The sequence below is a fragment of the Festucalex cinctus genome, chromosome 5, assembly GCF_051991245.1.
Source record: "Festucalex cinctus isolate MCC-2025b chromosome 5, RoL_Fcin_1.0, whole genome shotgun sequence".
In the NCBI taxonomy this organism is placed as follows: domain Eukaryota; kingdom Metazoa; phylum Chordata; class Actinopteri; order Syngnathiformes; family Syngnathidae; genus Festucalex; species Festucalex cinctus.
Genome location: NC_135415.1, coordinates 18,647,929 through 18,674,364, shown reverse-complemented (window position 1 = coordinate 18,674,364; position 26,436 = coordinate 18,647,929). Strand labels below are relative to the sequence as shown.

Here is a 26,436-nt window from a genome sequence, read left to right as displayed (position 1 = left end):
TTGGAATAATGTGACGCCAATTCTCTTCCACGGCAGACGGCATTTGATGCGAATGTGCAAACTGAAAAGGTTTGACAGTGAGGGCAGATTGCCATCTGGAGAAGCAGGAACGCTCCCAGTGGACCTGTCCACCCGTGTTTGGGCATGGAGCCCAGTAACACCCATATGAAGAAGAGATAAAAAAAAAAAAACATGTCCCACGCTGTGGGTTCTTGTATTAGCCGGGCCAGCCTGATCCATAGGTGCGTGTGGGCCTCCACTCGTCATTCATTACATCTCATTGAGGCTTCAGTACATCTTGTCTTCTTACATTCAGAGCCAGCAAATTCAGGCTGGTATGCATAATTTGGCATCAGGTAGAACAAATAAACGAAAATGATGGCTTAATCAGGTGCCGGTTTAATTAAATCCCGAGTGTGACAGGATGTATTCTTCTCGTGCAGGCGCGGCACGGGATGATGTGTGCGCGCAAGAGAAAGGGATCAACTCTGCCCACCAGGTTGGTCAGAACTCCGGCGCTAATGTTGCGTAACTAAACAGGTTCATGTCGAGAGCTTAAGGATCTTGTCAAGCGCCGGCGTCATCTGCTCTTTTATCCGCCTGCTCGCTAGCTGCCCTGACGAGCGTGTTTACGGTTGTCGGCAGACACGCTAGCGACATGCGCTCGTTGTTTTTGATCCGTGTCCGGCATGGTGGAGTCGCATCATGAAGCAATACAGAAATTTGTAACACAGCTAGGATTATAATGGGATGTATAAAACGTTTAAAAAAATAAAAAATAAAAAATCGCACTATAATTAACAATTAGGAAAAACGTTAGCTGGCCAGATGCGTATACTGTACTGTACAATAAGTAATAAAAGCATATGATTGATGAAAAGTAGGGTTGCATGTCATGATTATTTAAAAAAAAATCAATTAATCGACTTTTTTTTTTTTGATTAATTGATGAATCAGACAAAAAAAAAGTTTTACATTCTATTATTTTTCCGAAAACAGGGCAATATTTCAAATTAATTAGGATTTAGTTACTGGTTTGGACTGGAATATGAGAAAAATAAGCACAAATGTTGATCATTGTTTCCAAAGAAAAATCAATTTATTTTGACTTAAAATAACGATAATTAGTCCACTTTCATGGAAGACTACAGAAATTGGAGAATATTTCCTATTGTGGAGCTGAAATTCTGAGAATTTGGACAATTGCACATAAAAAACAAAACAAAAAAAACAATTCAATGATTTTCAAAAGTAATGATTGATTGCTTTGATAATCAATCAGTTATTGATTAATCAATTAATTGCTCTACGTATATTTAAGCTTTAATAATAATAATTAGTTTTAATTTCATTAGAGCATATAGAAGTTCAAATCTTCCCAGATTTTTTGGCACTCCTGGAGGCAATAAACGGCACTGCGTTGTAACTATCGAACATTTTTATCAGCAATTATTCTATCTTTATTGTTACATTTTATTTATTGTATTACGAAACCATTTTAAAACCAAAACTAAACAATTGAACAACATCACACGAGAGGGATTAATGTCATACTCACCAACCTTTTGGAAAATGGCTCGGGCTTTTTCCAAAATAAAAGCAGATGGTTGCAAATGTTTTATTTTAATTAAACCCAAAAGATAATCAGTCTGCTTTTGGAGGACAACAGTAATCAGATTTGGACTATTTTAAGTTAACCAAATGATGAACTAAACGATTACTTGATTATTAAAATAGTTGTTCACTAATTTGATAATCGATTACTTGGTGATTGATTAATTTTGGCACCATTACATGGTAACATAAGTGCTTTTCTGTACTGCTTAATGGGCGTGCCAGCTACTTCTATCTGACAAGAATATATTGTATCGTGTTGAAGGCACTCATTGCAACTTGAAAAGTTTCTTTTATTTTATTTTTTATTGTAAACTATATTGCGCAGAACTGTGCTACTTTACCATTTATTAACTGCTTCTTTTGAAATTTGTCCTACACAGAACTTAACACACATTTTTTCCTTTCAGTGATGAGTGTGAAGACAAAAAAAGAGAGAAGTAATGAGTCACGACCATCTGGTGCGTTTGCGCGTTTCCGCCCATGATTCAGTGCGACGGGGGCGCACGTGCGTTTCGCGTCGACGTGCGACTCACCTCCACGATGTCCGAGTTGGTCCGGCTCTCGTGGGGCTCGTTGTACTCGGTGTATTTGAGCAGGACCTTGTCCATGTCTGTGCTGGCGTACTGGAACAGCTTGTTGGTGCTGTTGAAGATGATCAGGGCGATCTCGCAGTCGCACAGCACGCTCAGCTCGTAGGCTTTCTTCATCAGGCCAAACTTTCGCTTTGTGAACGTCACCTGGGGAAGAAAATGGGAATGATTAGCTTTTTGAAGAACTCCAACACTTTCTGTTCACAAATGCAAAAGGACAGATGCATTGGTTTTGGTCATTTAAAAAAGTGAACAGGGCAACAAAAAGGAACCTAAAATGTTTGCAATCATTTTATCATTCAACTTGAAAGTGCATTCAAGGAAAACAGAAATCCGTTGAAGTTTGAACAGCCCCCGACTGATACAGTCCAACCACTATACCAGGAAAAAGAAAAAAAAAAAGCTGCATTTTAAGGAACTGAAAATACTCTGTCTCGGAAAAATAACGGCCAAGAAGATCCGTTAATGTTTGTACATCAAAGTACACAGGGGGGACTGATGACAGATTGAAATGCCCCTTTTCAAAAACGCTCGCTCCTTCTGCGCTATTAAAAGAAATGCACGCGTACTGACGAATACCCTTTGTCGAAAATAAAAAGTTAGACTTGCCCAAGTAACTACCTTTCAATAAAAATAGCACCTACTCACATTAATACCAGATCCTCCTAAAAAGAAAGCACACAAGTATTTTGTCATGGGTTTTTCTTGGTTTGTTTATAGTTTGCCTGAAGCATTTATTTATTTATTTATTTATTTTAGAACAGTGTAAATTCTTCCATTGTTTGGTTCAAACTAGAGCACTAAAAGTGAGCTACACCCACTAAGTTAATTTTATCAGTCTTTTTTTTTTTTTTGGTCCATAAATTTCAGCCAGTCTTTATTTAGTGAATTGCATTTATGTCTCGTCTTCATGCTACACAGTAAATTCTGTAGAGTAAATTTGATGATTTAGAGTGGGACCGAATACACTCAGTTTTAGAGTAATACTTACACAGGAAGAGAGTAAAATAAAGAATTTGAGAAATAAATAAATAAAAGCCACTCAAGGGTTGAGGAACAAACTCTCGATCTTCAGCTTGGTAGACAGCCGATCTACTCTGAGCCACACAGCTGCTGCTTTATGTTAGTATATCGCTTGTGTCATCTGGAATCTTCCTAACTCCAAAAAATGATGTCTTTGGTCTCTTGGAGATAAGCAAAACAGTAGGAGGGGCATAGCTCAGGCGGTAGTGTGGCAGTCTCCCAAGCTGAAGATCATGAGTTTGTTCGGAAACACTTACCCCCCCCCCAATTCTGTATTTTACTCTCTTCCAAGTGTAGATCTTAGCCTACTTTAAAACTGAGTCTATTTGGTCCCACTCTAAATAGTCAGATTTACTCTAAATAGAGTCAAATTTACTGTGTAGCTTGTTCTTTGAATGGGATGAAATACAGGGTGAAAAATACATAATTCAAGCTATTACGAGGGCTCTTCATGTGTCCTGATGTTTCTTCAGTAGTTATTTTCTTTGGAGAATAGCACTGACAAAGCTTTTTTTTTTTTTTAATGATAAACATTGCATCAGAGCAGTGCTCAGCTGGCATTATCTACTGCATATTTGTCTATTCTCTTCTGACACTTCAACGAGTGCCAAAAAATACAGAATTGAAACCTCCCAACTCTCAGTGAATCATGCTTTGAATAGAATAATAAAGCCTACAAGTGAAGTCTTTCAAGAGGAAAGGATCACGCTGCCCTTCACACTTTGAACGCTGAAAGAGGAGCTGGGAAAAACTGGATATTGATGGATAGTTTTGTATTACATGCGAGCGAGCGCGTCTCCCAGGATGCAGCAAGGAAACTGAATCCATCCCTCACCTCCACCCTTTCCTTCTCTCTACCACTACGTTGAGCCGGTAACCTTGCGTGAATTGCTCCATCCTTGGACCGGATTCCTTCCGAAAGGCTTTGGTGCCCATTTGGTGTAAATCCAGTCGGAGGTGGGCTCCCAAATACCACGCTGACATTTACACAATCAGACGTAAATGTGAAGCAAATACAAACAGTGACAGTAAGATAAATGGCGATGTCCTAAGGTGGCCTGGGACGACACCACAAATGAGAAGACACGTCAGACGTGAGGTCAAAGCAGGCGATGTGAGAACAGGACTTGGGAGTGTTGTCTTCCAAACGGGACGCACGCCGGAGACGGTTAGCGGCCAACTGAGCCGTGTTATCACTCAGACGCTCACTCGACTGGAGCCGTTTTAAAAGGTGGCACCTGGCTGGCGGTGGCCTGACTGTGAGGAGCACATGGCCGGCGATAATAGAGGGACAAGCAACGTGCTGCCTCTGATTGGTGCTCCAGTCACGGATGGATTGTAAATTATTTTTTGTACTGAAATGAAAGGGAATGCCATGACTGTATTATGTATGTTATTCATAGAGAAAATAACAATAATAGCATTTTTAAGCTGTTAAACAAGGCCAAAAAAAATGCTACGAAAGACCATATATCCCAATATAGCATATTTTTCTTAAAATTACGATATTAATAGCAATTTTCTATTCTTCTCATTTCTAGTTCCTGCTCATAAAATGGCCACAAGAAAACCAACTAGAGCTGCCTTTAAAAAACTTTATTAATCAATCAAAACTATTTTCCTTTTCATAGCCCAATATCGATTCATAAAAGCATGTCTTTTCGCCATAAATTCGTGCGAAAATAGAATTTTAAAGACTTAATTTTTTATTGTATATTTATCTTGCTGTTTTCTCAACATTAACTGTTTACAATATTTTCTTACATTTACAAAAGACCTGACTTATTGCACTTTAAGACAATTCAGAATTGTTCAAAGTGCAATTATTCAATTGCAAATATGAAGTATTTTCATCTCATCCCTTACTGATGTCAATGTTTGTGCAACACATAAATAACACATGCTACTTTCAAAAAATCAATGAAATCATTTGACCAATTACTTCCTCCACATTAATTAATGAGGAATTTAATTTTTTTTATTTTTATTATTATTTTTTTAGAATGTCATTGATATAGGAACTGGTGTTCCATAAATGTATGTATATTAATTAAGAGCAGACGTTATGAGCAAGAAGGATTGGCTGGCAATCAGTTCAGGTTGTACCCCCCCTACTGCCCGAAGCAGGCTGGGATAGGCTCCAGCACCCCCCGCGACCCTTGTGAGGAAAAGCGGTTAAGAAAATGGATGGATGGATGGATGGATGGATGGATGGATGGATGGATGGATGGATGGATGGATGGATGGGTTAGGAGCAAGGCAGTTCCATCTTTAATGCACAATTGTTCAGTTCAATAAATGTCCCAAAACATTTGATAACATTGTGAATAAAGAAGTGGAAAGCCTTTTTTTTTTTTTTTTTTAACTTCCATTAGATATAAATCTAACTCCCCCAATACTTTTGTCCATGAAGGTTTTTAATTTTTCAGACGATTCCAAAACGTCTTTTCTCACCATCCATGAGTCGAACGGGTGCGATTACGTAAAGCCCAAACTGACCGAACAATAACACCTAGATGAATTTCACACCACACCCACACAGCTCAATGTGACACATACAGTATAACCTGCTATATAGCATACATCCACGCAAACACGCCTATTTTGTACATGCTTGGTCGAACATCCACCCTTGCACATGAACCTCATGTGGGATGTACTAATTGGCGCTGGATGTCGAGTTTTTGTCTCAGTGCAGCTTGGGGTAAATTTGCTGTTGACTCCACTGCTTGTAAAGAGGTCATCATGTGACCCTTTTAGCCCGTAAAACATTCACGCTTGGCATGCCCTGTGCAAAATGTGCTCCTCTTGCTATCATGCAGCTGTAAACTAGTCACTACTCAGCACTTTCGGTGGGTTTAAACAGAAGCAATGTGCTGTTTGAAAAAATGTATTCTACCTGCACAGTACACTCATTGGCTAAAATGGCTGTTTACACGACATCATATGGATGATTGAAAGTGATCCAATATGGGAAGTAAATTTTGAATTACAGTTGCATGCAATGGTGTAGAACTGCAATTCATCATGATGAGAAGTGTTTCTTATGATTTAGCCATCTAATCTGGCGAAGTAGGGTACACTCACTCAGGCATTCAAATATTTTTAACCCCCTTTTCAAAGAAAAACACTGTACAATAAAACTCGACAGACAACCATATTTCATAATAATAGAATATAAGTCTCTCTGACGTGTCAATCAAAAGTTGATCTTTGCTCCCTTTATTAAACCTCCCGTTAAGTCATTCCATCTTCTTCCTGCCATCTTTATTCATGTATGTATGTTCGTCTGCGAAACCGCAATTATGTGTGCGTTCCAGTCAAATGAGCAGAGATTTGCTCTGCATAAAATGACATGTCACATTTCCGCTGGCCAACGAGGAGCGAGGCGGCCCGGGATAAACAGCGAAGAAGAAGGAGAGGAGGCGGCAGATTCCACACCACATGGGTTAGAGGGGAGACAGAGGGAAGAGAGCAAGAGGGGGCGGTGGAGTGAGAGAGGAGGAGGAGGAGGAGGAGGAGGGGATGCACAGGAAGCACATTTGTATGCATTTCCTCTCATAACAGGAAGAGGCCAGTGGCTTCCCCTTCACAATGGCTTCGCTTCTGCTTCCCACCTCCTGCTTGCTTCCCTGGGGGAGGCATAGGAGGAGGAGTGGAGAGACCGGCACCTAAAACTTCTTGCTAGCAAACCAAACAAGGTGCACGCACGCACACGCACATCCGTATCGGTCAGTTTTGGTTTTGTCTTGACACAAACACTTCTTCCATTGTCAGGGGCCAGGCAGGAAGACACGGGCTTGCGCAAAAGGAATACAAGGAGTCCCGGACCTGCTTCTGAACTCTGCCTCACAGCCAAGGAAACGGTTAAGAGGGCCTCTCTGACAAAAGGGGCTTTGTCCCTCCTATAATATATGCGGTGCTCTTCTCTCTCTTCAAAACGCCACTTATCGTCACTTCCAATGGAAGAGGCGGCAGACACGAGACGTTTTTCCCTTTCAGAACGTCTGAATCAAGATGATCTGAATGCGCTGTCCGTGTTGAGTATTTAAAAGCTAACACGTGGTTGACTGGTGCATTATGGCAACTCTTCAAATACTACCGTAGATGCGAGTTGCAATGGTTCCCTCTTAAAGAACTTTGTAATTATAATCCCGTACAGCAAGGTAATGGTTGGATGAGTTCCTCCTCTCCGTATTCTTGTTCATATTGAAAGGCCGTAAATGGAAAGACAGATAAACGTGAAAAGTTGCATTATGAGGGCCCAAGCTAGCAACCATCATACAAAAGTAACTTGCTTGCTGTAAACTTTCATCATGGCACCATATCTGCCATTCATCTAGAATTCCGTAAGGATCAGATTACATCTGCTGCAAGAATGTCACATTAATTCCAATTTTCACACATTCAACTCCATCACAATCTAGCGCTCAGGAATAAGGTGTGACGGGGGAAAATGAAGCATGGGGAAGAAATATGAGGGGGGAAAAAAAAAGTTGAGCAGTCCAAGGCGGAGTAAAACAATAGGGTGAGAACTTGGTGAGCACTTGACAGGTGAGGTCTTGCGGCGCCGAGCAGATAACAGAGCAAAGGTGACACTCACAAAATGGAAGGTGGTAGGTGGAAATGAGGGAATTAAAAGGGTGCCGAGGAGGTACCCTGCGGGCCTCATTATTTTCCTGCTGTTAATTTCACCAGCACATGTTCTCACCCAGGCACCACTGATTGGAGTAAGACTTTGTCGTAGGGAAAAAAAAAAAAGATCTATTTTTCTTCTACGTGCCCAAAGGCTTCACTTTGCATCTTCCATGTGTTGTTTGGGGCGGGAAAGATGGAGATGTTTCACTTCCTGACACTGATGACCTGCTCCATCTTTAACCTTTGGCCTTGCATCCTCCTTGGAACCCTAATGTCTCCACCCCGACACACATACACACACAAATGTGCAAACAAGTCACCCTGAATTTAGCCCTCAAAGCACACTAGAGAGGCAACACTAATTAAGGCCAATTGCAGTAAGTGAGTTACTCCCTAGACGAGTTCTACAGAGATAAATGATGCTGTTTATACCTTGTACGTCGACCAGAAACAACATTACAACCATTCAATAGAAAAGCGTTGTCAAATATTCTGCCTTTACAAAAATGTTTGACAGGGAGGTTTAAATATTATTGTGGGTGCAGAAAGAGAGAGAGGGAGTGATATAGTGTGTACGGAAGCGTGGAACTGCGAAGAGTAAAATGACGTTCAAACGTATTTAGATACGTGCAAACATAGTAAAATTACGCTTCAACATCCTTACAAATACATTTAAACATCCTTGCAAATGCTTTTAAACATATTTTTAAGTACCTTTGAACGTATTTATATACATTTGAATGTATTTGAGAATACGTTTGTATGTGTATGATTGATTGAACGTAACTGCAAGTACTTTTAAACGTGTTTGCAAATATATTTAAACGTACTTGCAAATTATTTTAAACATATTTGTTCAGTACCTTCAAACTTATTTATATACGTTTGTATTTGAAAATACGTTTAGGCGTATATAAATATGTTTGAACGTAACTGTAAGTACTTTTAAACCTGCTTGCAAATGTGTTAATTCGTTAAGTACGTTCAAACATATTTCAATACGTTTAAATGTATTTGTAAACATGAACGTACTTGGAGGCGAAATGCTAAAGACTATTTTTTCCCCCCATATTGCCACGGGAAGTTAAAAAAAATGCTACTTTTTGGCCTATATTATATGGAAGTTATGCACTGCAGATAGAATGATGAATCATAAAAATTATGACTAAACTATACTTAATTTTCAAATGTAAATGTATAATGTAAGCCAATTTAAAAAAAAAAAGTTTTTTAATTCAATGGTGTTCAAGTCAATACCCCGTTTATTGGGGAAAAAAACAAAAAAACAAAAAACAAAACTATTTTTATCATTTAGCATGCAAGTATGTTCAAACACACTTGCAAATAGGCTAAAGAATGTTTAAGTGTATTTGCAAGTACATTCAAAAGAATTACGTCTGATGAAAATATTTCGATATGTTTGAAGGTATTTGCAAATACGTTTGAATGTACTTCAACATATTTGCCTGTCAATAATGTTTACTCCACAATGGCAGTCCCATTCTTCCATAAGAGTGACAGAAAGAGCTAACTGAGGTCTCCGAAATAAAAGACACCGGCAGAACATTTGATACGGGCCTTCTATTGGATATAAGTAAATTCGGCTAGTGGTCAAAATGTTGGCTGGCCGTCCTTTTTAGAAGCGAGCTCTTTAACACATTACCTTCACCATCGATCAAAATGTCCAAGTGAATTATATGCAATGTGTCAAATCTACACACACATACACACACCTGTGACTGCACATTGCACGTGTGTCTGCTTTCCGCGTGCAGTCCATGAGGGGTTCTTTTATGTGTCTGAGGCAGGGAGAGGGTCTGAGTGGTCAGGGGGCTCAGAGCCAGGCCTCACACACTGCTGTCCACTGTCCAGAGCTTTGGGCAGCCAGTCAACAACAGGGAGGCCTGGCCCTTCTGCCTCGGCCCTGGGGAAGTGTTTGGGGGGCCCGGGGTGGCAGCCCGAAGTGGCCGCCCAGGGAGAAGACGGGCCCTGTGCCCATGGCCATGTTGCCGTTTGCAGGGCGGGCAGGGAAGCACTGTAGGTGGCATGGTGGTGATGACGTTGAAGCAGATTTTTTAGTTTTTATTTTTTCCGCCAAGTGCAAAGAATTTGGGGAGAAGTTTCAATTAGGAGTTTCTTCATTAGGGTCAAACTCAAAAGTATTTGAACACGGTATATTCTATTCTCTTGTTTAGAAAGCAAAGTTAGTTCTCGCAAAGGAAGCAGATGAAAGTTTGCAGTTGATATTAAGTATGTTGTCCAAATACTTGAAACTGATCGACATTAATAAGATCTGTTCCTTTTAAATGAATGGAACAGAGTGGAAGTATGTGAAGAATGTGAGGTTGAAAGCCGCTCTACACAAAGTCCTCTTGTGTTTATTTGGCTTGGGCCGGGTGACATTTTCTCAAGAAGGAAGCGAAAATATGCAAAATTCAACTTCTGCTTTTTTTTCCTTTTAAGAAGAAGGCTGGAGTTTTTGGTCTGTCTTGTGACGCTGTCTAACGCAGTGATGTCATTCAGATATGCCATATATGGGATCGCACTGAACACAATCTGCTCCACTGATCATGTGACAAATCCAACATGACATCATTTATTTATCATGTTAGCGATCCAAACAACAAAAAATCCCGTTGTTTATTGACTAGCTCCTTTCCCTGAACTCTTTCTCCTCTGCATCTCCGTTTCTCTCTCCCACTTGTAAGTAAAGCCCGGATATCTCAGGCATCGATTCCCCTCAGGTGTCCTTCCTGTCTCCCTCTTTCCCTCCTTATCCTCAGGAGCCGGATGGCCTGGTGCATGCGGCGGGCTCAGTCTAAGGTGAGAGAAGGGCTGAGATAACAGCGAGGAGGAAGCCAGGGTGCTGCTGCAACACGATAGCTCGAGTCCTCGTCGGGAACTCTGTGACCTCTCTCGGCGCTTCGGTCGCGAGGTGACGATGACAAAGTGATGCTCCGCGCTGCTTCGCCTCTTTTTCCAAAGAGCGGATGCTGTGTCACAACCAGGGGACTTACTGGAAGCTGCTTTTTTTTTTTTTTTATCTCAGGTGCACCCGCTTTCTCATATCCAAGTGTTAGTTGGAATCCCATTCATAGAAGCTGGTCATGACACAGTTCAAAAGGACACCTCCAGCATTGACGAATCGATTCCACGAGCCGTTTTATTTTTACACGAGTGACTCCACAGATGACTGAGCCGAATACAAAGAAGAACTGAAGAAAGCTTTACTGTGTCAGACTTATATGAAAAAGAATTAAGAAAGGCCTGAAGCTGGGCAGAGTGTGCGTGTTTTTGACCTGTGATCCGGGGGCCGCGCTAGATGCGTATGGATCCAATTTGGAATGTCGGGAAGCCGAAAAAGTGTCAGTGGTCAGTTGGTGCGCAGGAAGTGATCGATTGAGTGCCTCCGGGGCAGCGAGCAAGGAGTGCTCTCTTGGTCTTTTTTTTTTTTTTTTTTTTTTTTTTTTTTACAACCGCGGACCTTAGAGTGGGCTTGAATCACAAAGTCCAATTTTTCAAGAAATTTATAGGATTTAAGTGTGCTGTTGGCTTGAAAACATACACAGTATTGGGACACCAAGACATGACACAAATTGAAAATGAAAAAATATATATATAGAAAGGTTGGTCTCTCCTAGCGAAAACAGATGTGTGATTTCTTAGTGCTGTTGTTGGAAAAGAGAGCGCTGATGGCTCACCATCTTTGTTGTCGTTCTTCCCAAAGGTGCCTGCTGGGGTTGAGGTCAATTTTTTTTCCACACCAAGCTCATCCAAGCACACCTTTATGGAAGTTTTTGTGCATTGGGTTTCCCAACCATTTAGAGAGATGGAATCAGGGTTGTATGAAATTCAGAACTGAATGGAGAATGAGCCAGAAATTCCCAGAGATGGGTCAATATTGATGGAAGATCAGTCGTAAAACTTAACAAATGATGCAAAACGTTGAAATATTGACGGGTAAGCATGGCCGGAAGTGGGTTTTTGTAAGGTAATAATCAGCCCGTCAAAATCATTGTCAATCAGTCAATGATTGAACGTACATTTTGATGACGAATGATGGAAACATTGACAGAATGCTGAGGAATGACGATGACAAGGTGGTTCGGCTTGAAATAGTGACTGATTAACAATGGCGGAATGGGGTCCCAACTGTTGACGACTGACAAATGGCGGCGGTTCAAAAATCATTGACTCGCCCACCTTTGTAAATTCCAGTTAAATTCTTGAATTTGAATTGAGGTGGCAAACGGGAAGCAGAATTGGAATTCAAAGATTCCAAACTACTTTTAACAATGAAGACTTGTAGTATATATAAGCCTTGTTGATAACATTAATTTCAGACAAATATCATTGTAAGGACTTAATGTACATAATAATTGTAGTAAATAGTTAAACTTTGAAAATGTTTGATATGATGGTAAAAGAGCACTACATTTCCCCAGAATACCTTGCTTTACTGTATGTCTTTAAAATGGCTGCCCAAACATCTTGGAACACGCTCATTCTCATATTAAATTCACTTCCACTTTTTGTAATTCTAATTCAAATCCATCCATTGAGTTTTTTTATTTTTATTTTTTTTCAGATTGATAACAGCACAACATAAATAAATAGAATTAATGATAATTTTCTATTCTTCTACTTTCTAAGCTATAGTTCCTGATCATATAACGGTCACAATATCAGCCGTTGCTCCAAGTACCGATACCTTGAAATGAGGCCTGATATTAGTGCTCGCCCATCCCTATTATCTAGTGCAACCTTAATTGTTAAACTAATGAATTTGACTGCGGAGCAGCGCACTCTCTTTGTGTGGTGTTTGCTTTCTCCCGGCCTGCATTCAGCCAGTAATATTCCACCGGCAGTGTGCTGAACTGGATGGTGTGCGAGGGCCGACGCAGGCCGCTGCGCTCTGTGTGGGCCGCAATACGCAGAATGGGATTGAAGTCGAGAGAATATTCTCACCGGCAGCACCTTTTCCCCCTCAACAGGGGCTGGTGAGGAAAACGAACCTCGTCATTATAAGGCAGGAACACTTCACCCCCAAAGCAATAACTCTACGATGCTGGCATCCACTCCCTTGTCCCCCAATTTCATATTGCTCAGACTCCCTTAAGATTTTCATTGTGGAGGTTTATGTGGGGGTGTAGGGTGCCCCCATCCCCCCACCCCCATCCCGTCTTTCCACTTCGCCCCTCCCCACCCTCATACTCATCCATCCTCCCCTTCCCCAGAGACATACCTGTCTGTTGCGTTCATCCATAATCCGCGTGATCTGAATCTTTTTCCTCCCCATCGTCCCCGTCGCTTTCTGTCTCTCCTCTTCCCAAAGAACTTTATGCTTGCTTCTCTCTTTTCTTCTTTCCTCTTCTTACTTTGCTCTTCCTCTTGTTTCTCTTTCTTTCTCACTCTCTCTCTCTCTCGCCGGCTTTCTATTTGTTCCAATCAACTCAAAGATTCCAGCATCTGTACCTGCAAGAAAGAGAGAGCAGAGAGGGAGGGGGAGGAGAGGATGAGCATTAAATGAAATGAAATATGGCAAAATACTGAGAGGAATGAAAAAAATATATAAAAGTGGCATCATGGCAGCCACTAGGGAGGGCGAAGAAAGACAAAGAATCTGTCAACAATGTTGTGAGAGTGGCTGTGTTTTTCACTGTCGATATCATGCAAATCAGTTTTTGCTTCTTTTGGTCTCTCTCTCTCGCACAGACTACGAGAGGAGACAGCGCTGTCAGGATCTCGCCTCGTTCACAGAGAGTTTGACAGTGTTTTGGAAGTGCCGCTAACTTAAACGCTCTAATCACTAGCACTGTAACATTACCTCCAGACTGAGCAAAGCTTTTTACTTCCTCCTGTAAAACTTCACTGTACTGACAGTCAAACTAGCACCCGGCTTACCCCACTTCCACTTGTGCTCCATCATCTCCAAAATGTCAGATGAAGGAATTCCATACATTTTATATACCAAACCCATAACCCTGTTCGGGGTCACATGGAGTTGAAGGCTTGACTTATGATTTACTATGAAAGCGGACCTGAGTTTGGGCATTTCATTTTTTTTTTTTTTTTCAATGTTTTTTATTTTTTTGAAACCGCATTTGAAACTGCACATTTCATTGGGATTGGAGGTTATCAATTATGTATCTATCTTTCATGGTGGCAACACCATGTACTGCTTGTCTGGGAATGAGGTATTGAGTACAGATTGACCGATTAAGTTTTTTTCTGATAACTGATATTTGAGCAGATATTCATTTGCAGTTAAAAAGGGTTAAACAAACAAACAAAACAAACAAACAAATAAATAAATAAAGTGAAAATAAAACGGATAGAAAAAATAAAATTCAGAAATTAAATACAAAAATAATATAAATGGAAATGAAAACAAACAAATTAACAAAAATAAATAAACAAAAAATAAATAAAGTAAAAATAAATTTAAAAATGAAAAATACAAGATTCAAAAAATAAATGTAACAATAAATGTGGAAATAAAAACAAAATTGAATTAAAGTATCAAATAAAACACTGCTCTTATATTTATTTCATGTTGTAGACAATATTGCATTTATTGTGTGTTTTTTTATTGTTGTTTTTGCTTCAATTTATATAATTTTTTTAGTATTTAATTTTTAATTATATTCTTTAGCAGTTTTGGTCTTCCATAAATATTGGCATCAAAATTTTGCACAGTACAAACTTCAAAACTTTCTTAAAATTCCCTTAAGCGTATGTTTGTTAAACATTTATTTATTTTATTTTAATCTTTGACAATAGACTTTTTTTTTGTTTATTTTTTTCAACAAAGAGCAGAGCGCTCCAGGCTCTTGGAAAATTAAATCAACACTTTAATAAACAGCTACCTGAAGTTTTTTAAAATTAATGATGGATGATGATTTCTAAAATTTCAATTTAACGATGGATGGATGGATGGATGGATGGATGGATGGATGGATGGATGGATGGCCTATACCCAGTCTATCCTTAGTATTGAGTGGGATTAACCCCATGCTAGCAGTGCACAAGTCCAGTGAAATACTCCACTATCAGTGGCAAAGCTGAAGGGATTCAGATGGGGAATTAAACTCTGCCTTGTCCCATTCTGGCTCAAGAAAAGACATAAAATAAGACAAATATTGAATATTTGAAACATCTGGAAAAAGGTTTTTGGAGGCAGCATTCAAACAAAATTCCAGCATGAATTTGGATGTCAATCTGCATATTCCTGTCTTCGTGCACTAGGCTTTGTGTGTGTACTTGTTCTTGGTCAAAAGCCGCCGAGCTGGCCTTTGTGTTGTGCGCTCCTAAAAAAAAAGTTTGCGTGAGTGTGCATGTGTGTGTTCTTTATTTGAGCTTGGCTAAGCCCGAGCTTCGGCGCATCTCTCTGGAGGTGCTTAAGTAGGCCAACCCAATCTATCTAAGGGAGGAGCACAAGAACTGTTGTTGTTTTCTTTTGACAGTAGAGGTGATAACGTCCCTCGTTATGCAAATGAGCATCCCATTATTTAAGCTCAGTGCAATGCAGGGAAGCTGTCAGTGCCATCACATAAAAATAAAAAAATAAAAATCCTCCATCTACCCGGCCTTTTTTCTCCATCTTCTCTTTCTTCTCTCCTTTCTGAACCAGATTTCCGGCACCTGGCAGCACGAGCGTCAGACATTGATGTGGAAGACGACACCGCTTCACCAAAAGACATGACAGTCTCTCTCTCTATCACTCTTTCTCTCTTCTCTCAAGCACCCTTGCTCTCTTCCTCACTCTTCTCACATTCTCTTCTTTGCGCACACACATGCACACACTGTACTGCACTTCCTTTGCCCCCCCCCCTTCTCCTTCTCCTCATCTCCCCCTAACCCGAATCCATGTATTTATTGAGTAACATGCATGAGAAAGCAGAAGAATGCTCTAAACCCCTGAGGTGAACACAGCACACGGCTACGCACTTGACCTCTTTTTTTTTTTCAACTAGTAGGACATTGATAATGAAAAGATGCAATAGGGACATCCACCAAGGCCTGCGCATACACTAGTGATAAGAGTTCTACACGCAACATAATAAGACACTGCAGTTTGCAGCGTTGCAGAACTACAGTGTATGCCATCATACTGAGGATTGATTATTAATTGTGTTCATTGATGGCGATAAAAAGGTCACCAGAGATGTTAAACTGCAAAACATAAGTAGAATATAAAGTAGAGAGGTTTGTTTCCACTTTAGATCAATACCAGTATGAACACTCAAATTTAAGTAGTCACTGATAATGATGCCAAGTAGGCTACCGATACTACTAGTATTTTGATACATATCTGCTTCCAAAAAAAAAAAATGTATAGAAATATAGGATAATTTGATAGAAATACATACTTATGACTATAGCATTGTTCTTCTTAAAATTGCATGAAATCAATGACAATTTTTGATTTTTTTAATTTTTGTTCTTAGCGACCAAAAGAGCCGATACTTTGACGTAAGGTAGAGTATCGGCCTGATACCGATAACTGGTATCGGTACTCGCCCATCGCTAAGATAAAGAATTGTTAAACTGACACCTATTGGACATGGAGCAAGCAAAAAAGAAAACATTTTTTAAATTACATCACTTCTCCCATTTTTCATCTGTTCTCTACCTTCTTTTTCACCCGTAGAAAATACTCAATATATAATTACGTTTACACAACCCTTCACACCAAACTAAAGTTTGCATTCCAGGTTAAGACCAACGGCAATAGAACGTGCAAGTGTACCTAATGAAGTGTCCCACGTTTAGTTTGAGGATGCTTGCACCATGCCACTAATTTTATGCATTTTTAAGGAATAATGCTATCTTGGTATATATCGTTTTTTTTTTTTTTTTTTTTTTCTAGTATCTACCATTGTTTTTGTGGGGAAATGTTATGAATCAGGCTGCTTACGGCCATACTACCCTGAGAACGCCCGATCTCGTAAGCTAAGCAGGGTCGGGCCTGGTTAGTACAAGGATGGGAGACCGCCTGGGAATACCAGGTGCTGTAAGCTTGCATGTTCTCCCCGTGCCCGCGTGGGTCTTCTCCGGGTACTCCGGTCTCCTCCCACATTCCAAAGACATGCATGGCAGGTTAATTGGGCGCTCCGAATTGTCCGTAGGTGTGCGTGTGAGTGTGGATGGTTGTTCGTCTCTGTGTGCCCTGCGATTGGCTGGCAACCAGTCCAGGGTGTCCCCTGCCTACTGCCCAGAGCCAGCTGAGATAGGCGCCAGCAGCCCCCGCGACCCTTGTGAGGAATAAGCGGTCAAGAAAATGGATGGATGGATGGATGTTATGAATCAAATGTACTAGTGGTATCAGTAGTTATCGGTCTGAAAAATACAATGGTATTGAATGTCTTTAAAAATAAGTAACAATAAATATAAAACGACAACATTCATGTCATACATCTGATAGCCTGTAAACCTTCAAAACATGAGAACTGGGATGTACATACATAGCATATTTGGCAGTTGGGGAAATAATAATAAGATCTAAAATAACTCTGGCAGTTCTGAGGAGGCTATCCAGAACATTTTTGTGCAAACACGCCCATCCTTAAAGACAGAAAAAAACAAAGAAGATGCCCTCTGGAAGGAAACAAAGAGGGATGTTGTCAGACAAACGGGGATTACAAGCCAACTAAGACGCTTGGCACAAGAAAGCCAGACAAGCGTATCAATCAAGCCAGCAGCGTACCTCAATCACACGCTGACAGCATCATCCCCTCCCAGCCTTTGTAGTCAACACTCGCCAGCTCGGGCAGGGCTCCAAAAAGCCAGGGGTTACTTCAATGATCCCTGCCTCCTGGCCTTTACCACCTCCTCCTCAATCCTCCCAAAGCACTCGTGAGCGGAGCTGAACCTCTCAATGTCAACACCCGCTGGGGCAACACCTTAGGCCTTACGTAACATTAAGACAAAGCCCGTGTCCTGAACATTTAATCCCTGCTTTTGGCTCCCTGCGCAAGCCATGCAGTACTCCCCGAGGAGAAGCCGTGTGAGCGCTCCCCTTAAATCCCAACCACCAGCACCTCCTCCTCACTTTCACCACCTTTACCTCCTACACATCACCGCAAGTTCCCCATACCCCCTCCTTCTTCTCCCTTACACCTGCCCCCGTCCCATATGAGTGCCAGGCCGCTCCTAGATATGCGCACGTTGCCCACCCATTGCATCTTCCCCTCCTCCGCCACCCCCTGTGGCGGGTACAGAGCATCAGTTAACAGATTACCAAGTGAATTGCTCAATCCAATTTGGCCCGGTGACGCCCCGGAGACGATATGGAAGGGAAACGCTGAGGGAACAGGCGCCGCTTAGTGAGCGAGGTCACGTGGCACACGCCGGTAATCCTCTGGAGGAATTTTTCACAAGGGACCTCTGACCCCGAAGGATAAGTGAGGTGAGGGAAGGGAGTGTAAAATAGACCTTAAGGCAGTTGACAGAGTAAAGTCAGGAATGGAACTAATAATGGAAGTCGGCAGTGGCATCATGAAGACAGAAGGACAACAGTTGCTCCTTAATATCATGGTTTTGTGGGCTTGGAGCTGGACAGGTGACAATTGAGAGGGGTGGCGGATGGACAGAGGAGCTCACATGCATAAAGTCCATACGAGAAGGCAATGGAGTACAGCAAAAAGAGGGATCTTTTGAACAGGCACCAGGCCTCTCCAGGGGGAGGGGAAGCGCTGTAGCCATGACCCTCCCATCTGTTAAGCAGACGGACAGAGAGCGCGAACCAGAGAGAGAGAGAGAGAGAGAGATGAAGGTTGGGGGAGGATGGGAGAATTGGAGAGGGAAATTCAGCACATAGATCTAATGAGCGCTCTTTCTCTCGGCGTCTCCGAAGTGGGAGCTGAGAGGACGATGAGAACATGAACACTCCGGTGTGCACCACAAGGCTCGATTCTAGGTCACCTCTCTCCCAAGCGTTTAGTCGCTAAAAACTAATACGCAGCACTCATTGCTTTTTCACATTCTAATAGAATAAATGTGGCCCGAGTTTGGGCTTGTACACTTTGTGAAGAACTCATGAGCTGCAGCATTCTGGTTCACCAGTTAGTTGTTAATAGTTGTGTTAAAAGTGGAGTTGGAGTTTAAACAAAATCACTTTTTATCATATTTGTTAAAACTGTCAGTACTAGGGCTGATTGGCTGGGACTTGGATCCGTGCAGATTTCCTTAATTTTAGGCAGATCGGTGATCGGCCGATCGCACCAATCTCAAAAAGGTAGCCACCGTCCTCTTCTACAGTGAATGGACGAAAAGACTTTTGTTTTTGTTTTTTTTTGTCTTTGTTTTTATTTGAGAGAACTACGTCATGCGGTCAAGACAACCTGTTCATATTGTTTCACAGCTATTGTTCAATGTTTTACAATAAAACAAGATTGGAACATTGAAGGTGTATGCAGTTGGTTGTTAAATGAAAATAAAAAATTTGGATCGGCAGGTTAGCTTTTTCGGGGATTGGCCAGACAACTTTGATTATTTCAAATGTGCAACACCAACATGTATTATTCTAATAATTTCAAAGAGAAGTGGGGGAAAATTACATCTGTTTACCACATTTTTATCATAAGCAACCAACAATTAAGATTGATTCTTCTTTTTTGTTAATGTTAAAGTAATTAAAAATATATATATAATAAAACTTCAAGCTGGTAACATTTAGTGTTATAGTAACATTCTATTACGAAACTCATGCTAACAACATAACGGCCATGGCTAACTTTGGCTTGTTTACAGTGCACATTATGTAGAGTATATGTCTTGTGCATGTAAGGGCTGTGGCTTGGTAAGCTGGGGGTTACTTAAGTGAGGCAACATTCTAATTTTGCTAGTATTATTTAACAACAAATTCACCAAAACATTTTCATTTGAAATCCTATGAAACACTATCAAGAAGAAGCTCCACGAACTCAAGTTCCATTGCACAAAGTCATCCACAGATTTATTTCCGCATTCAGAGAATTGTGCGGAGGAAAAATGTTGAAACCGAAAGAGACGGTTTTGTATCATGCAATATCTCCGTAAATCTGCTGAGTGGGGTATTCTTGAATTGTAATTCTGACGTTACAGCGCATGGCAAATCAGGGAAGGTGATTTATAATGACAGGATTGGTGATTTTTTTTCGAAGAAAGACCACCTCAGCAGCAAGGTCTCAGGCTCACTGTACTGGACATCTGCAACACATTTGGTAATAGTATGTGTCCTGAAATATATATGCATAAATATATACACATATATGTATATATTGCCAGTATCCTCTGAGGAAATGTGGTTATAAGGATTTGAAATAACATATTACACTCCAGTAAGTAAACCTTTTAGGAGGTATATGGTACATTAAATAAACATGCTCACTTTTTAAATAAACTCTCATTTCCTTAAGAAAAAAGTGCTTTTATATCATTTCCAAACAACTAAATGTTCTGTGCTCACTATATCTTTTCTGCTTAACGTTTTTGTTCTTTTCCAGGTTTCCCCTTTGTGTGTCTGTTGTATCGCTTGTCTGTCAGTTTACATGTGGATTTTGTTGTAGCACACGTGCTTACGTTTTGGAGTAGCAATATGCGGTGCACTTGGCACGCGTGGTGCCTCCAAGGATTGATGGAGAAAATGAGAGGATCCAGCGAGTCAATGGCAGCGCAGCATGGGAGAGAGGAGGAAAAACGTGTAGCGGGTCTCATTGTGCCTCTAATGTCATTAGCGGCGGTGACTCGTCTATGTGGGACGTAGCGTTTGCCGTCTGTCACGGCGAGATAGGTAGGGTGACGAATGGCTAGCGCTACTACTTCTACCTCCTCCATTTTTCGTAATGTCTCTATCTTCTCCGAGTGACCTGAAGCTGGGTGGTAGCCCACGTGTAGGTGGGCCTCTGTGGCTTTGAATCGCTGCTGATATTAGGGCTAATTTAGCATGTTAGCGGCTAAAGAGATTAGCAACATGTACACCCGGGGATTAGCGTGATAGCAGCGGATCATCTCATAATGTGTTCATTCTCCTCAGTGAAGGTTTGAGCTAAACCTGAATTTGAATGTTTGTGTGTGCGTGTGGGTGCGTGAGTGCGTGTGTGTGTTCTTAAAGTGTGTTGCAAGATATTGGAATATATTCTCGCTTGTCTCTTTCTATTAGCTCATGATCTATTCTGATCATTAGCAAGACAGCAACGGTTTCAAGCGTCTCCTATTGTCGATCTCCATGTAGCTTAGAAGCGAGACATCTGTCTATTGAAAATTACTTTTATTTACATACTGCTATACTCCTAACTGCGACTGACATCATGGGGAAAACAAAAAGAGGAATAGCAGAAGTATCTGCTCAAGTGCTGAACTCTCCTCGACACCTTCAGCTCAAGCAATTGTTCAACTTCAGCATGAAATGTTAATTGATTGTCATCCGAATGAGACTCTTCCAGCAATGTTTTCCTTCTTGTGCCCCACTATGTCAAGCCCAAGAGGGTCTTAGAAACATCATGGAAGGACGTGACATCAGCAGCCCAAGACAATCAAAGTTGCTTCCTTTCCTAAATCTCGTCAAACCAAAACGACATGTACGCTTCCCCACGTGAGATCGAGAAGCAGTACAACTTTGCGAATGCGGATTACCAGACCTCATGTTGACTTCCCCATAGGTTATTTTAAGTCATTTGCTAAAAATATTTCCATGAAGCAACTGCATGCTATTTTGAAAACACTAACATGGAACCTCTCGATGCAAATGCTAAGCAATTCTTGTTTTTTTTGTGTTTTTTTTCCTATTGGCCATAAATAGAACACTTACGAGGAAGTGATGATATCAAAAACACCAGAGCAGATGTAGTTGGAGTCGCCCGTCAGAAGACAGCAACACAAAGATGAGGTCACAGAATCGGAACTAACAATTCGTTAGAATCATCCATCCACGTATTATGAAATTTAGTATTCTAATATCAGGGTGTGGAATCTACAAGCCTGTGCGTCATGTGGGGCCGGAGAGAGTATTTGATCTGGCCAGCGACACAATTCTAAACCCAAATAAAACATCAGAGGAAATAAAAAGTCCAAACATATGTAAGCCACAAATGCTTATAATAAACATATACGGAAGTGTGGAACTGCCATTGTGGAGTAAAAATTTTTGACTGGCGAGTACGTACAAACATATTTGTGAGTACGTTCAAGCTATTTGAATACGTTCAAACGTACTCTCAAATACATTCAAACATACTCACAAATATGTTCAAACGTACTTGTAGGCTAAATGCTACAAAGAGCATATTTTCCCATGCTTGCGCAAGTCTATATGCATTATGGGAAAAAAATGCCAAAACGCAGACATAATAAATCACAAAAGTTACCAATAGCCAATGTATTTTTACTTAATTTTCAAACATATTCGTATAATGTGGTCCAAATGCTTTAAAAAAGTGTGGGTCTTTTTTTATGCCCGCATGCGCAAGTAATTCCCTGTGGCATTATAGGAAAATATGCTATGTTTGTAGTTTTTAGCCTATAAGTACATTCAAACATATTTATTTGAACATATTTGCAAGTACGTTTGAAAGTATTTAAATACAAATTGAAAGCCATTTGAATGTTACTGTCAATCAAAATGTCCACATTGGCTGTTCCACATTTCTGTAAACATACATATGAGAAGAAATCACTCCTTTAATTATTAGTCCTTATAAGTGATTTAATTTTCAGTTGCTTGGATGTGGAAAAGCCGTGTGTAAACGTGTGTTTTGGAAATGCGAACCTTCATGTGGCCAGCTGTGCATCTCACTCAGCAGCAACAAACAATGGGCGACCGGAGTCACCGTGTAGACAGGTAGCCATCCGTCAGAGGCAACAGTGAGACAGGTGAGAGCCATCTTTCCCTATAGCCTAGTGCTGACTTCCCCAAGGACGCGGTGACTTGACACAATGCGTCAGCCCCCTCTCTGAAAGCAGGCCAAGGGCTGTAAAAGCCACAGCTGCTGGGCCAAAGGCAGACGAGCCAGAGGACACACACGTGGAAGTGATGAGGGGGGTTAAAATGTAAAATAATCAACTTAATGTGTGTCCTAATGAAAATAGAAAAGGAAAACATATTAGCTGAAATAGCTTTGTTTAAGGGATAGAGCGATTATCTGCCAGGTTGATTATCGATGCCAATATTTGGCATTTTGAAGCATATCAGCATCAATGATGTCATTGCCCAAAAACAGATCAATTTGTTATTTTGGTGCTGCATCAGAGTCAAAATGCTCAGAGTGTTGCAGAAAAACAAAGATAAGTGAAAGATAAACATTTCAATTATTTTAATTAATTTTTTTATTAACTTTAGAAAATTTTAGGGATCCATTTATTTGTTAAAGTATTCATTTAACTTTCCAAGAGCCCGAGAGCTCTCTGCTATTGTTGTTGGAATGATATAACAAAAATTATCCATTAAGCAGTTGAAACAAAATGTTGAAGTTTGTAAAATTCTTTAACTCATTCACTGCCAGACATTTTAGAAAATTTCAATAATTATATATAAACCGAATCTACCAAATGACAGCATAGACTCCCTACTTTTTGTCTTGTCCCGTTCTTTTATAAGTGACAGGAAAAAAAAAAAAATGTAGGTTTGCCAAAATAAAGCCATTTCTCCCATGGACTCTCAAACTGTGTTTATCTTGTATAAAATGGGGCAATGATGTCATCTACCGGTGGTTGGGCATCAGAAAAGTTGTTTCCAAGTTTGACATTTACAGTGAAGCATAATCAGATTCTCCCACATTTATCCCCGCTCTAAAAAATACAATTGACAAGTATACACTTGTCAAAGGCAGTGAATGTTAACATCCTTTAACTGCAAATGAATATCAGCTCCAAATATCGCTGTCAGACTCCTTGGTAACTAGTAGTTGGCATTGGTATTGGTCTTTGAAGAAAGAAAGAAAAGTATTTTATTTTTTTTATAACTAGAATTGCTTGTTGTAGAGTGTAGACCTTTGCAAATCATGTGTTTTGGACTGTGCCACTGTCCAAACAAACATGATTGCTGAGCCTCTTTAATTAAAAAGGGGAACAGGCCAAATAATGAGAAAGAAGAAAATGCTACAACTTCCAAGAAAAATAAATCTGTTTTAAAATGTCAATGAGTCCTATTGAAGGTTTATGCACCGAATTCGGTAATATTCAAACACTTAAAATTTAATTTGCATGCCACACCAGTCGTTGTCAATGTTTTTGTAATTCAAAGAAACACATGAACACCAACAGCTTGTCCTCGTGGATCTCATTCTAAACATGCTTTTAAATACTTTTCTGAAAACTTTCCAAATGTCTTTCCAGGCTCTAAGTTTGTTTTCACATAAACAAACATTTTCCCTTTTTTTAAATTCGTGTTGCAAGTGCGACAGACCGATGGCGTAAGTTCAAGTCCAGCAGCATGACCACAGTTTCTTTACCTCTTCCTCTCTTTCTTTCACTCCCACCTTCCTGTCATTGTTAGGTCATTTACTCATGTTCTAGGTCACCTCCTCAAAACAAGACTAAGAATGCTACCGAAAGCTGAGTATGAAGCGATGGACTCCAACACCCACACGTGCACCTACTCACAGTACATGACGTGTGGTTGCCTTTGTACACAAGCATTAACTACTTGTCCATTGTGTTACAAAAAACAAAAATATAATGAACAACAAACTAATGCAGTTATCGCTCGGCGAGACAAGCCGACACCCCCCGCCCCGCATCACCCCTGCCCCCACAAGAACAACCGCGAGTCACGTCACTTACAATACAAAGCACTGACATATTCACCCAATTATGTTCTCTGCTGACTAAGACAATGTCTTTGTCGTCTTCAGTGGTGGGAAGTAAAGCAACGAGGAGAGGTGAGAGCTGCACAGACCCGAGCCCATGACCCCCCTCTTCTGATACCCCACCTCTTCAACCGAGCACCGTATCAACACCAGACGTTGCGGTGAGGGTGATGATTTCATCACACCCCCCAGCCCTGACTCCTCCTGGCTGCCACAGTCTCCTAATCACCCTAATTAAAAGCTTTGTTCATTTAGAAATCTCTGATGACAATTTGTTTCACTCCCCCCCTACAGCAGTGGTAGCTGTGAAGAGAGGAGAATTAAATTTGATCTTCTGACAGCAATTATTAAATGCTCCCTCCTGGCCTCAATTAAGGCCCGCAGGCTAATGCTAACACGGCTAACCTTCATGCAGCTACGAGGTGCACTTCCCTTTTTCCATCGGCGGCTTCATTTCGTCACCTCTTTCCGCGGGTGGGGGCCGCCTCCAAGGAAAGACACCGCTTTCAGGCGGTGGTCTAGTTGGCATGGTGGCCAATGGGAAGGGTGAGATGTTCAGGGTTTCCCTTTTTGGTTATTTGTGGTAACTAAATCAGTAAGTTGGCAATGGCAGGTCTACTGGGAAGTTTCCCCCCTATTACTTACATAACCAGCAAGTTTGGCCTCGACAATAACACAAAATTAGAATTGTTGAAATATGACCAGATGTGTATGATCATGGACATTTAGCGACAACAATCAATGCCGGCTGAAATGTTAAATGTTGTTTGAATGACATCGGTTAAAAGATTCCACAACTACCAATTGAAGCTGTCTACCACAATATTACTACCACTAAACATTTTCAGAAGTGCATGACCATATTTTACGGCAGGGCTCCAGCAGAAATATTGATCCATGGTGATAAATTCATGATCTAACTTTTACGTTTTTTGTTTTTTTTAAATTCCTGCTAAGATGTCACGTAGCAGGGTGTGACAAGTGGCAGTCACAGGGTGGGTGCGATTTGCGGAGAAGTCGACGGTTGCACACTTCAACAAGGGTGTCCTTCATACTGTAGATACGACCTTCTGTTTTTTCCCCTCAGGTCCCTTTGCTCTACTCGGAAACCGAGTAACCTAGATTGTAACGTATCAAGAGGCGAATGGTGAGACGGGACGAAAGGGAGTACATGAGATTGAGCGCTGGTGATTCAAATAAAAAAACAGAACAGGATTGAATATTGTTGCTTTGACTTTTTTGGGGATTCATAATTGTGAGTATTGCGTGCATCATCAAACTCAGATTGTGGCACTGCTAGTGTTTGTTTAAGCAAGGTTGGTGTTATGTTGCCAGGCGTTGTCTCTTCCCCACACAAACAAGCGCACACACATTGTCAACTTGATACACAAGCAGCAAACTCTGAATTCATAATTAATGCCACTCATACGCTTTTGTTTCAATCAAAAATGGACCATTTAAAACAGCAAACTGCACATTTTGAAGTTTTACTGCACATAACCCGCGTCCTCCAGTTGGAGCTCCGCTTTACAGTTCCCAAGGGGGAGCGCCGGCGCTGGGTGTGTGTGTGAGGAGAAAGGTTGTCTAGAGTGTGGCGGGCGTGTGGTGGCATGACGGCACCTACAGATGAGCCTCTGTTTAGGGGAGTGGCCCCCACCGAGGCCGGAGCCCAGCCCAAGCCTCTCATTACCCGCTCCTTTTTGGAGTGGTTAAGGGGGAGGAGGAGGAGGAGGAGGAGGAGGAGGAGGAGGAGGGGGGGCTTACTGGTGAGGGACTGGCAG

General features: G+C 41.0%; 1 protein-coding gene and 1 pseudogene across 10 annotated transcripts in view; one reads left to right on the top strand and one right to left on the bottom strand.

Moving 5' to 3' along the window:
* mef2cb (myocyte enhancer factor 2cb) overlaps nt 1–26,436 on the bottom strand; it is a 262,080-nt gene that overhangs the window by 35,800 nt on the left and 199,844 nt on the right. For 9 of the 10 annotated variants that reach the window (XM_077522053.1, XM_077522055.1, XM_077522057.1 and 6 more), the window contains 2 exons: nt 13,114–13,343; nt 2,151–2,354 (listed from right to left, as the gene is read on the bottom strand). In XM_077522053.1, the coding sequence (XP_077378179.1) occupies nt 2,151–2,354; nt 13,114–13,167 (258 nt within the window). In that variant the 5' untranslated portion in view covers nt 13,168–13,343. Of the gene's footprint in view, nt 1–2,150; nt 2,355–13,113; nt 13,344–17,577; nt 17,696–26,436 lie in introns of those variants that run through there. The other variant, XM_077522054.1, reaches the window with a different exon arrangement.
* LOC144019793 (5S ribosomal RNA) lies at nt 16,783–16,891 on the top strand (annotated as a pseudogene).